We start from the raw sequence: 13,314 nt of genomic DNA, 5'->3' as shown, positions 1-13,314 counted from the left end.
TCAAGACTCAGAAACTCAAATTATCATCAGTGACTTCCATCTGGCTCAGCTTTGAGATATTTCCCGTTCCAGGGTCTACTACAGGCATGCTTTTTTGCATTACCAGTTGCTTTCACTTCATTTCTGATGCACAGCCTTTGCTACAGATACTACACACACACTGAGGTGAGGCAATGAAAGGACCCAACTCCATCCATTCAAACATTCCCTACTGCCAAGATTTTTTTTTCCTGCAGATCAGCTGGCCCCATTAGGGGAATGTTAAAGGCTAAAAAAGCACCAGCTGCTGGACACACAGGTAAGAGTGGAGCTTTCTATGATCCTGTATCTCTGCCTCCTTCCTGATTCAGGAATCGCAGGCACCAGCACCACGGTTTGATGAGTTATTCCTTAATTCTTTTTGTCATTCCAGGTATGGGAATTGGCAAAGCCCTCCTAACAGGGCCCAGCTGAAGGTCCTTGAGAGTGAGGTTTGGGTATGGTCTGGCCTCCTCAGCTACTTGTGGGTTCCCTCCTCCTGGGGCCCTAAACAGATGTTATTTTATTACATTCAACTGCAAAGGGAGTGACGCCAGCACTTCCCTCTTTTGTTTGGATAAGGAGGACAGGGCAGGCAGAGCAAACACAAACACCTAAGGCTGCACTTCCAGAAGGTATTGGGATGCCTGAAGAGGCTCTGGGGCACTTCAGTCTCTGTGTTCACCCCAATTCCCACCTGCTCTGCCAAAGGTCCATTTTCCAGGCTGGCCAGGAAGCCCTGCCAGGAAATCCTCAGGGCAAGCCACAAGGTTCCCCCCAGAGGGAAGATAATTGTCCATCACCAATGCCCTCCAGACATGGGACTCCTCAGGAACAACACAATCCCTGCACCAGGCTCAGCCTGGGAGCTGCTCCAGCAGCTTTTCCATCCCAATACAGAATAATTTGTGTAGCACAAACATCAGAGTGACACAGCTACTACAAGAGCAGAGATGTACAGAACACAGTGCCTTAAACCCCCAAGTGCCTGCAAGCACACACATTGATTATGTACAATTTTACTGCCATTCATGTTCATAAATTACACAGCAAACCCTGTCCCACTTAGTTGTTGGTATTTTCTACTGGGTAACAGACATTTTGCTACTCCAACACCCTCAGGCCAAAATCAGCCACCACAAACCTCCAAAAACATGTTATAAAAAGCTTTGTGCAGAAATAACATCAGCAATGCTGGAAACAAAGCAGCAGTGCTAAGAAATACTATACAAAAACCCACCAAAATTCATGTATCACAGCCAAGAGTTACCTCAGTTACTCATCCATCTGCTTGTTTTGTTACATATATGGACCCCTGATTGCACAGAATAGTTCTCAATGCAATTATTTCAGTTTGGTTACAAAGCTAAATGGAGCAGAAAAGTATTTCCAGAGATATTTCTCATTTTTGCCGATGAAATTAAAATTCAGCCACTGCTGCTTCCTCTGTTACAAACCTTTACATCAGAAATCAGATGTAATTCACAAGTTATATAAACGTGGTCGAATAATACTATAAATATATAAATGTTTGCACAACTACAGCCTGAAAACAGAGATGAAGTTTCAGAATTACAAGAGCTATCTCTTAGTGAACACTTTTTTAGTTTAGATAGGGCAAGATTTCAATTCCCATCTCCCCCACCCCAAGCTAAAGGAGGAAAGTGTTCCAATAACTCACTAAGGAATTGATTAAAACCTTACTCAGAAAATTACTGTTGTCAGAAAGGCCTCAGGGGCTACCACGGGCCAGAAAACAGAAATATAAATCTTCAGTTTTAAAAATACATAAAAAAAGCTAATTTTCCAGTGGTCCATCTCCCTGTCAAAGAAGAACCATAATGAAGAGCAGCACCACTGAATGACTTGTGGAAGTTTTGGACCTGCAGCAAGTCCAAGAGGAGAGACAAGACTGACACCTTTGATAGAGTAAATACCTTAAGACTGGATTAGCAGCAGCTCCTTGCTGGAGCTTCCATTCATTAATATAAGTCAGCTTTCAGCTATTTATCTAGGGCTGGACACATCTACAGGTATTTAACAAGATGTATTGGATTTCAGTCCTGCAGAGCTGCACTGAAGGATTAGACAAAGCATATCCTGCCTGTGCCCAACAGCAGGCAAACTCCAGAAACACAAATATTTCAAGGAAAAATTATCCCAACGCTCACACTTGTAGGTGCAGCTGACAGAAAGGCTTCCTGGAGACGCTGCTTTGACTCTTAAGTTACCTCCAGTTTATTTTCCCCTTCCCTGCAAACTTTGCCTCTGCAGAAAGGAAAATGCACTTACAGCACCACAAAGAAATCCGTGCCAAGTGTGGCAAAGAGCCCCAAATTAGCCTTGTTTCAGTGCACCCAAGCATTTATAATACCAGGGATAAAGGGGATAACTACAAACCTACCAAGGTGCTACCTGAAATCACACAATCACGGGATGGTTTGGCTTGGAAGGGACCTTAAAGACCACCCACTTTCTCTGCAGAGATAAATAAAAGCTCTGCATTACAGACCTGGCTGCCTACTGGAAGTCAATATGTGCCCTATGAGAAAAAAAAAAGAGTAATAATTCTTGGTAAATCCCTAATCACTTCTCAGAACAATCCCAGCTTGTAATGTTGTCGCTGACCTGGATGAAAACAAACAGGAGTACACACTTATCCGGTATCTTTATCCCTCTCCAATCTGTTGTTTGCAACAAGTGTTTATTGATAGAGAACAATAGTGGCTGCTGAGTAAACTGGGAGTAATTGAGCACATGCCTGCAGTCAAATTAAGGTCACTCATGAAGGAAGGAGAGTGTTTCATCTACCAGTCCCTTCCCTCTGCTTCAGGGGGTGACAGGGATGGGGGAACGTGGGAATGCATCCCCTCAGCAAGCAGGGAATAAAAAGGTGTTGTGAAAATACAATCACAGACTGGATTGGGTTGGAAAGACCTTCAACATCATCCAGTCCCACTCCCTGCCATGGGCAGGGACACCTTCCACTAGCCCAGGTTGCTCCAAGCCCTGTCCAACCTGGCCTGGGACACTCCCAGGGATGGGGCAGCCACAGCTTCTCTGGGCAACCTGTGCCAGGGCCTCCCCACCCTCCCAGCCAGGAATTCCTTCCCAATATCCCATGTAAACCTACTGTCAGTTTGAAGCCAATCCACCTTGTCCTGTCACTCCAGGCCCTTGTAAAAATTCCCTCTCCATCTTTCCTCTCAGCTCCCATCAGGTGCTGGAAGGCCACAATCAGGTCACCCCAGAGCTGCTCTTCTCCAGGCTGAACAATCCCAATTCTCCCAGTCTTTCCTCACAGGAGAGGGATACCACAAATAAAGCCCTAATCTGGGTGTCCACTGGGTTTATGTTGTCTCTAGGAAACTCAATCTGCATGAGCTCAGTCAGAGTGATAACTGATCAATGCTGATCAAACATTGATCAATAAAGCAAATCTTTCATGGGCATTTTCATTTTCACTCTACGGGTTTGGGACGTGTCAGAGCAGGGTCCTCCTGCCACTAACAGCACAAAGGTACCTGTCCTGTCATGCCAGGCAGCTCCAAACCTCTCTCACAACACAGCAGCACTAAAATGACACAAATGCATTCCTAAGATGCACCTTTTCCAATTTCCTTGAAATTTTTTCTTCCCTACTTTAGGGCGTGAATTTGCAGACACGAGGTCATCTTAATAAACAAAAAAAAAGTCTCCACGTGTCACCACCACTCACCACAGCCACAAGCCATAACTCCAGGGTTCCACAAAAGCCTTAAATCTGTCCCACAGCACCACAGTCCTCCCTGGAGCAGGGGAAGCAAAGCAGCAGTGCTGGGCTGCAGGAGTTCCTATGGTTCCACCAGCATTACCAAATTCCAGGTGCTCCTTGGACATCTCCAGGGATGGGGACTCCACCACCTCTCTGGGCAGCTCTTTCCAGCACCTGACCACCCTTTCCATGCAGAAATTCTCCTCATGTCCAACCTGACCCTCCCCTAGACCAGCTTGAGGCCGTTTCCTCTCATTCTGTCCCTGTTCCCTGGCAGCAGAGCCCAAGACACCCTCGGCTCCCCCCTCCTGTCAGGGAGTTGCAGAGCCAGAAGGTCCCCCCTGAGCCTCCTTTTCTCCAGGCTGAGCCCCAGCTCCCTCAGCTGCTCCTGGTGCTCCAGACCCTTCCCTGGACATGCTCCAGCCCCTCAACATCTTTCCTGCAGTGAAGGGACAGAGCTGGACACAGAATTCATGAAGCTGTCCAAGGACAGGAGCACTTTGCCTACAAGGCAGAGACACTTCCTGATCACAGCGAGGGCACAACTATCCATGTTTTCATTTGGAGTAGCAAAGTAGAGTCCCCATCCTGAAAATTAACAGGATCTCAACAGGGCTCACAAGCCCCATGACTGGGAAGTTCTCCTTCTACATCTGACCATCCAAGGGCACTATTTTCCTACTTCACCATTCATTTTTTTAAAAAGACAAAAAAAAGGGGATTAAACTATCATAATAGTGGTCTAATTCCCCCATACAGGCACAAACCTTTGGACACAAAAGGATTTTAAATACAGTATTTGTAGCAACACCACAGTGGTACCAGTTCCACCTCTCACTGCAGTTCTCAGCCCAAAGGCAAAGGGTCAAACAACAGCAGAAGTCCTGAGGATTTGGAAGCTACTACCACCACTTTATGCTATCTCAGGAGCTCTCTCCAGGCTCACAGAGTTGCCAAAGCAGCTCATTACATCTCATTAAGGAAGAACACCAAAATTGCAATTTTCACATCACACTAAAAGCAGGAAATGGGAGACTGGGCAGCCACACTCCAGAGCCACCAGTGCCACCGAGGGGACACAGCAGACATGAGAAGTCCTGGGACTCTGACAGCCTCTGATGTCCCCTCCAAGGAAGCCATACACCCGCAGGGCCACCTCAACACGACCATAAGCCTCCCCCTGGCTCAGAAAGGGAGATGAGAGGCAGGACTGAGAGGAAGGAGAAGGACACGCAGCATCAGGAGCAGGGAAAAGCTTCTCCAATTAAGCTGATGGCTTTCCTGTTTCGCAGGGCTCCCCACATGTTAATCTAATAACCATATTATCCCATTATACCCACACCCAGACCTCGTGCAGCCTCCCCTGAACTCCGTCAGGAAGCGGAGCTGAGTCACGCTCACAAGTGCCTGCTGAGATAATGGCTCTGCACAACACCAAATTCACTTGGTGTGAGTGCAGGAAATCCAGCAGCACCACAGACCCCACAGTGCCAGGGCAAAGGGCTGGCCATGAGGAGCCTTCCTTAACACACCTGTGTCCTACCACCTTCTCAGCACAGATTGGTGCCTTCATTTATTCCAGCCAGCAAATCTTCGGGTCTGGATATGCTAAAAAAAAAAACCTCAGTGGTGCACAGAAATAACCAGCCAAGAGGAGGGGGGGAAAGTATATATATATATATATATATGTATTACATAAACATGTATATTTCATATATAAACATCTCTTTATATATAAACACGCATGTATAAACATCTCTTTAAATATAAACATCTCTCTCTATATGCCCACATTTCTGAGCTCCCACGGTTGTGACATAAGTAACAATCAGGACAAAACACTCCTTCCTGCTGCTTCTGCTTGAGGGAAGCATGCACACAGAATGCCAGAGCAGCTGGGGGTGGAAGGGACATCTGTAGATCATCCAGTCCAACCCCCTGCCAAGGCAGGGTCACCCAGAGCAGGTGACACAGGAGCACATCCAGGTGGGTTTGGAATGTCTCCAGAGAGGGAGACTCCACAGCCTCCCTGGGCAGCTGTTCCAGCGCTCTACCACCCCCAATGGAAAGAAGTTCTTCCTCACGTTGAGGTGGGACTTCTTTTGTTTTAGTTTGTGGCCATTGCTCCTCATCCCATCACTGGACACCACCAGGGAGTCTGACACCATCCTCTGACACCCCTTGGAGATATTTATACGTATTGATGAGATCCACACAAAATATATTACATATCACCAACAGTTCAACCAACAATCCTCTTTGGGAACATGAAGATGTTTCTCTTTCACTATCAGACAATACTGAGTCAACATCAGCCTCCAGGATTGGTCAGGGCAAATAGCAAGGAAAACATTCTTATGTTAGAGCTTTAGGCTCAACAGTGCCTTCTCCAATTCTGTTTGGGACTCTGTAACCGTAGCATCAATTCTCCACAGCCTCCAATTTCACGAGCAGCAAAAAAAAGAAAACATCAGAAGACTCTCAGTGTACACAGGTGCCCTTTTTTTAAGAACACAAACATATATAACCAAACACTAACCCAAACTGAATATTCATCCTCCTCAGGAGGAAGCCCAGCGACACCAAAAGGAAGCCATCCCTCCTCAAACACCACAGCACAGGCCAGTGAACTGCAGTGTTCAATTAACTCTAAATCCAATTTTATCTCCTTGCAGTGCTACTTTCAACTCTCACACCCCTGTGATTCAGCAGAGAAATACCCCAGTTTAGGGATGATAGTCCCTTCCAGTTTATTTACAGGAAAAAGAAAACAAACTATCGAAGAAAAACAAACCTATTACAAACCCATGACAAACTTCTCTGGACACAAACAAAACATACCAACTAAGCACCAAATAGGCTGAGCACATCGTCTTGTGCTTTTTCAAACTGAGAAACGTGATTTTTTTTTATTCTTAAACTACATTTAAGTCTCGTTCTCTTACTACACAATCTCCAACACTGGAGATCCAAATTTACCTAAGGCATGTTTTAAAATATTCAGTTTATTCCACACTTCTTTCTCTCTCATCCTTTCAAAGTCACTCCCAAGACACGGATTCCTGGAAAGCCTGGTCCGGGCAGTGGCCACCACCAGAGCAGCAGACACGAGTTCCTGCAGAAGAGGAACTTGCTTTCGAGTGTCACTGGTTTGTAACAACTTCTACTACGTGACAATTTATCATTCCAGCCTCTCCCAAACACCCATCCCACACCACGAGGAGGCAATTTGGGAGCCTAACGAGCGACTGCCATCAGCAGCACTTTTGCTTCCACACAGGTGTCCTGCATCCTCAGCACTGAAATTACTCCTGGGTCTCACACAGCGTAACTGGGGTTTGCTAATAATTTAAAAGCTGCGCCCTGTTTTCTCGGGACATACACACAGAATTTAAAATTAATTCCTATTAATTCACTTGGGCTCTCCTTAGACCCAGAAACTCCTTTTCTTTCCTGCTCTCTTTGCTTATACAAGTCTTATCCGTAGGTTTATATGAAAAGTTTTTCTTCACAATCAGTCCAGTCCAAGAACTGTGGTGGACATGGAATTTCGTCTCTCCAATTTGAATAGTCAGATTTATTATTTCCTTCCCCGAGACAAACGCTCATTCATGCCACTTAAGTTTTCTTCCCCACAATCCTTAAAAAAAAAAAAAAAAAAAAAAAAAAAAAAAAGTCTTTTGCTCAGAATCAAACGTCTTTAAACTCAAGATGGGCCCTCTTGGCACAGCCCTGCCCAAACCCAGGACGCTTTGGTGCTGTTTAATTAGAGCGGAGATGTTTTAACCACCAGCTGGGAACAATCCCCCTCTTGTTTGGGAGGGACGGAAGGAGCGGAGAACGAAATGGATCCGCGGAGAGCAGCGCGCAGGGAAACCCCCTCATCTGTATGAGCATCACACTCCCCGCGGAGCCAGACTGTCCTCGGCAGCCTCAAAACCTCCAAAGGAGGGACAGGGCACAGGGTGGGCTCCCGGCGGACACCGAGGATCCCGCCTGGGAAGCGCAATCCTGCCCTGCTCCCACCAGCGAGGTGGGGAAAGAAACAGACGTGGAAACAAAACTCAAAAGCCTTTTCTGCCGCGAGCAGCGCTCGGGAAGAAGGCGGCAACAGCGGAGCGAAGGGAAAAGGCAACTTTTCCAGCTTAGAGAGCTGCTCGCTCCCAGGCAACTCCTAAAGTTCCTGGGAGCGAGTCCCGGCAGGCGGGGGGTCCGCACGGAGCCCTCCGGAGGGTCCCGGGAACACCGGGAACGCGGGGGTCACCGCGCTCCATCCCGGCCCCGGAGGGGAGGATCCATCCCTGCCCCTTCCAGGCGAGCGGAGCGGGGGAGCCGGGCAGGGACGGGGATGAGATGGGATGGGATGGGGGAGGCCCGGGCCGGGGGTCCCCCCGCGGGGGCAGCAGGCGGGCTGGGGGCGGTGTGTCCTCACCTACGCCGTACTTCTCCTCCCTTTTGGTGGGCACCCAGCGGGTCATGGCGCCGGGAGCCGCCGGCGCCGGGATGCGAGAGCCCCCGCTCCCTACGCCGCCATTTTCCAACCGCGGGACGGGAAAAGTTTCTCGGATCATGTGGTGCGGGCGGAGCCGGGGCCCGGCCGGCCGCCCCTTCCCTCCGGGCCGCCCGCCCTCCGCATCCCGCCCGCGCCCCGGGGATGCGGGAGCGCTCCCCGGGGGGACGCTCCGGAACCGGCCCCGCGGCTCCCACCGACGGCAAAACCCGCCCGGCCCCCGCACAAAGGGCAGCGGGACGGGGAGGCGCCTCCCTGATTGCGTTCCAGGTGCACCTGGTGCTGCTCCGACGGGAAGTTTCTGTGCCTGCACAAAACGGGTTCCTGCCCGGCGGTGCGGCGAGAAAACGGGCTTTGTGCGAATGTTCAGCACTTGTAGCAGGCTCTGCCTTTGGGACCTGGACAGGTTCGAGAAGTGGGGCTGTCAAGAACGTCGTGAGGTTTAACAAGTTCCAGGTGCTGGTGCTGCGCCACCTGGGTCGGGACAACGCCCTGTGTCGATCCCAGCTGGGGATGAACTGATGGAGCGGCCCTGGGAGAAGGGCTTGGGGGAGCCGGTGGCTGAGAGGCTGGACACGATCCAGCCCAGAAACTCTCCCGTGTCCTGGGCTGATCCCACAGCCTGGGCAGCAGGGGAGGGGGGAATTCTGCTCATCTCTCAGGTGAGACCACACCTGTGGAACTGCCTTCAGTTCTGGGGGCCCACAAGAAGGATGTGGAGATGCTGGAGCGGGTCCAGAGGAGGCCACGGAGATGCTCCAAGATGCTCTGGCTGGGAGAGCTGGGGTGTTCACCTGGAGAAGAGAAGGCTCCAGAGAGACCCAAGAGCCCCTTCCAGTGCCTAAAGGGGCTCCAGGAGAGCTGGAGAGGGACTTTGGACAAGGGATGGAGGGACAGGACAAGGGGGAATGGCTTCCCACTGCCAGAGGGCAGGATTAGATGGGATATTGGGAAGGAATTGTTGGCTGTGAGGGTGGTGAGGCCCTGGCACAGGTTGCCCAGAGAAGCTGTGGCTGCCCCTGCATCCCTGGAAGTGTCCAAGGCCAGGTTGGACAGGAGCTTGGAGCAACCTGGGCTAGTGGAAGGTGTCCCTGCCCATGGCAGGGGGTGGAACGAGATGGTCTTGAAGGTCCTTTCTAACCCAAATCATTGGATGTTGAGCAACCCTTTTGGAGCAAATCCTTCCTGGGCTGTAAAAATTACAAACTTTATGATTTCTAGACCTAAATCCAAAATCTCATACAAAACCCCTGTAAATCTTGGAGAGATCCAGGACCATGATTTAAAACCAAAATTTTTTAAAAAGCCTTTAGGAAATAGAAAATAAACTGCTAAAATCAACAAAAGCAGAAGGGTACTACTTAAGGGAAATAAGGAGAGGTGAAATGTCTGGCTGGCTGTTATTTGGAGGATTAGCCCTCAGCCAAAGGGGAAGCCCCATACCACAAATTTAAGGATTAAAATTGGTCCAGGGTTGAATCTTTTATCTCTCATCTTATGTTCTTTTGTTAGGATGGCAGAGGGCCAGTTTCTGCAACAGCTCTCTTTCCTGTCAGGTTTTGAGATCAAGTGCTCCCTCAAACACCTGAAGGAGTCTACTCCTCTTTTCATGTGCCTTTCCTTTGCTGATCTTTGGGATTAGTTTCCCAGATCATCCTCTACATGTTCAAACTAATCTAAATTTCATTGCCCCTCTCCTGCAGAATCCAAAGGCCACTGAGACAGAGCAAACTCCTGCACCTTCATTCATCCTGTCTGGGAGTGAGGAGATCAAAAGGTTTTCGAAGTTGTGGCCCATCATCTTTATCCTGCACTAATGGAGAAATGATTAGAGCCTTACCAAAGACTACTTACAAGTGAGCTCTTTGATTTCACAGGTTTATTTTTGTAAAGGAAATCAAAGTGAATTAGCTGAAATAATGGATGTGCTTGCTCTGTGCCTGTAGTCACCTTTGCTTTTCCACACAAGACAAAGTGGAATGGAAAAGCGGTGCAGCAATAATATTTATTTCCAACACTTAATGTTTCACAGTTTTATACAACAGGTGCATTATTTTTTTGTGCAGCAAAAGGTGTAGAAGCTACTCAGGCATTAGATGGTTTAGAGGCTTTTAAGGGTGTTACTGTAACAATCTGTAAATCAGGGAAGCTTGATTGACTTTTTCATTTAGATTACTGATAACCGGGAATCACTGCCCTGGAACTGTGGTGGCTTTGGGGGTGTGAGCAGGGGATACAAAGCAGCACGCTGATGTTAATTGAAGATTGCAGATAACTGGAATTAGTTAATAAATGAGCTGTTGCTACATTTTATCCTTTCTGGGCCTCAAGGTTCAAATCTGGAAGTCAAACTGTGGTATTTGTGTCCGTTTTGAGGGAGGCTAAGGGAGCATATTTTCCATTCATGAAGAAAATGCTGTTGCCAACCTTTCCCCAGGTGTTAACCAAGGGAGAAATTAATTCTCAGACAGATTGGCACTCCTTAGTCTCAGTTTACATTTATACCTGTACTGAGACCTACCTCAGGCGGGAAACTCCAGATTCAATCAAATGAAAGCTAAAGAATTATTTACATATGTTACATATTAAGTCCATACAATCCATACAACAGCAAAATTTGTTTTGATGTCAGTGGAAAAAAGAGGTTTGTCCTGTCGTCTGATGATGATGTGTAACAAATATAACACAACTGGTCCCAAGACCACCATAAAGCCTCGCTGATACTGATGAGGGTCCATATTCATTTTATTGCTTCCCACATTTTCATTTTAATGACAACCTGTTACAAATAGAGCTAATGCCACTAAAATTTTGATGGCCAGTAAAAAATACTCCTAATTCACCAAGCATAAATATCCCAATGCTGGGGGTTTTTTACAGCTAGGAAAAAAATGGTAATGCGATAGGACTGTAATAGTGAGAAAATAAAAGAGTTTTATTTTTCTCCTGCAAACATAATATAAACTATCCTGAAAAACATTTTTCAATAAACAGTAAAATGTTCAAGCTGACATATTTTACATGCTTAGGCAGAATATATTTCTTCACACTGTGCATGTATGGTTTCCATTTATTAAGAGGAAACTGAAAAATGCTTCTTTCCATAAAATCTGAAAGTTTTATCACATCCTTATGTCAACTCCTGGGATTCTCACCTTATTTTTTTCAGTGCATCCCGCTGCATTGGAGGCGCTTCTCTTGGAGCACAGACACATTCCTTTTCACAACATTAATTCCAGGAAATCCAAGTGCAGTATTTGGCCATGGCTGAGATTTGAAATTCTTGTCACAGTATCTTTTCAAAAGGATGAATGGAAACAGAACTGTTACCCTGCCTGAGACAGATTTGCAATAAATAAAAGATACTCTATAAATGTACAGATATGATCAAGATTAGTTTTATAGTTATTGCATATGATTACACAAGGGGAATGTTTGTTCCATCTCAGTTAAATAGCGCAGGGTTTTGTAATAATAATATTTTTCATCATCAGGCCTTGTAAGTAAATACAACATTTTCAGTCAAAACATATAAGTAGTTGTTGTGCACGCACAATGCAAATTCTTCTTGGAAATATTCCTCCCAGGAGATGTGGAGAACTTATAAAAAATTTAATAAATAACTGCTTGGCTTTTCTATTTCTATTAAATATATTGTGTTGAAGATGTTATTGCTTCCAAGCAGCTGCTCATCATCTAGTTTTGCTGTACAATTTCCATTTGGGGTGAATGGCCTCTGTGCTCTCTAGATCATTTCTCTGATGAAAACTGTCTGTGTTCCAGGTCTGGGTATTCACAAAGCAAGAGGGTTTTGTACCTGATGGAGAGATGCTGTTAATAAATATTCTGTTTTTACAATATACTGCTCTGAGTCAGAATGGAAGTAAAATTCAGTTTATAAGTTTGTGTAACAAAAATGACTTCAGCCTTGGGTTTACATATACCTGCTATATGTATGATTTTGGGGGTGTCTTACAGATGAATTTGGACCATTCTCAGGGAGAATTAAGAAGCCAAAACTGCATTTCCTTTGACATGACTGTTGGCTACAGTCACCCAAGGTGTGGCACTTATAAACCTGGACAAAGTTTGACAACAGTTAGAGGGAAGTTTTGTGCCCTTCCAGGCCTTGCCCATGTGTTTTTGGGGATGCTCAGTAACCTTTGCTCTTCCTTTCACTTTTATAGAAGCATTTTGATCACCTATGGATATGTCTTAAGCTTTTCCTGCAGGAGGGCAATGACATTTGTGATAACCAACAGGTGCAGGACTTCCTGTGCGAGCAGAAGTGTTCCAAGGCAGCATTTGGATTTATTTAGCTACTGTGACAATAGATTGCATTGACTGCACTGGTCTGGGATCTCTCAGATGGGTTAAAGAGAGCATCTCTCCTTCCATCCTGCTGACTCAATCCACAGTTACTTCCTTCTTGCATTTGAATTTTTATATCCAGAGATTATGGGGCTGTCAGGAATTTAAAGGATGATTAATGATTCCTTCAGAGAGAAGGTAAAGATACTCAGTTCAGAAAGGAGCTAAAGATACTAATTTATTAAGTAATATCTTTTTATTAAACTGTTTATGCTTCAACCTAAAAACTGGGGCTTGGCTGTACATAAAGCAAGTGATTCCTCCTAAGTTATGTTCCTTCAGACTGTGCTATACTGAAAATGATTTAATAAACAAGTTTTCTTCAGTGGGTTGGATGTTTAAATGCAAATGTGTGAGCATCTCTAGGTGCTCTTTACAAATCCACAAGAGTTTCCAAAGCGATGTGTTTTTGGAAGGATTGTGATTATTATAGATACAGCTCAGTTTATACCCTGCTATTTCATCTCGGGCTCTATAATAAAAAGAGTTTTACAGTGCCACAATAAATGTAAGTGGCTTCATTTCTACAAAAGGGGAAAATCTGTTTTCTGATCCTGGCAGAATGGAAGACTTTACATTCTCCAGGGAAAAGTGCAGTGAGATTTTTTTGGGGGAGGGGCAGTCACTATCACTGTGTGCTCTGCACAAATAACCATTTACA

The 13,314-nt window shown here is 46.2% G+C and overlaps 1 protein-coding gene and 1 long non-coding RNA gene across 4 annotated transcripts in view; one reads left to right on the top strand and one right to left on the bottom strand.

Moving 5' to 3' along the window:
• The window catches only part of DOCK1 (dedicator of cytokinesis 1), a 263,338-nt gene extending 255,010 nt beyond the window's left edge, over nucleotides 1-8,328 (bottom strand). For both annotated transcript variants that reach the window (XM_050305334.1, XM_050305335.1), the window contains exon 1: nucleotides 8,205-8,328. In XM_050305334.1, coding sequence (XP_050161291.1) covers nucleotides 8,205-8,250 — 46 coding nt within the window. In that variant the 5' untranslated portion in view covers nucleotides 8,251-8,328. The remainder of the gene's footprint in view (nucleotides 1-8,204) is intronic.
• Nucleotides 7,668-12,142, top strand: LOC126634751 (uncharacterized). Of its 2 annotated transcripts, none has more exons than XR_007627428.1 (2): nucleotides 7,668-7,805; nucleotides 9,986-12,142. It is a non-coding gene; the product is annotated as an uncharacterized LOC126634751 (long non-coding RNA). The 2 variants fall into 2 exon arrangements; XR_007627427.1 differs by lacking the exon at nucleotides 7,668-7,805 and adding an exon at nucleotides 8,519-8,738.
• The last annotated feature ends 1,172 nt before the right edge of the window (nucleotides 12,143-13,314 follow it).

The sequence above is a fragment of the Myiozetetes cayanensis genome, unplaced genomic scaffold, assembly GCF_022539395.1.
Source record: "Myiozetetes cayanensis isolate MyiCay16 unplaced genomic scaffold, myiCay2020 scf10, whole genome shotgun sequence".
Classification (NCBI taxonomy): Eukaryota; Metazoa; Chordata; class Aves; order Passeriformes; family Tyrannidae; genus Myiozetetes; species Myiozetetes cayanensis.
The sequence above is the reverse complement of the archived record's forward strand: the minus strand, read 5'-3'. Positions and strand labels throughout refer to the sequence as shown.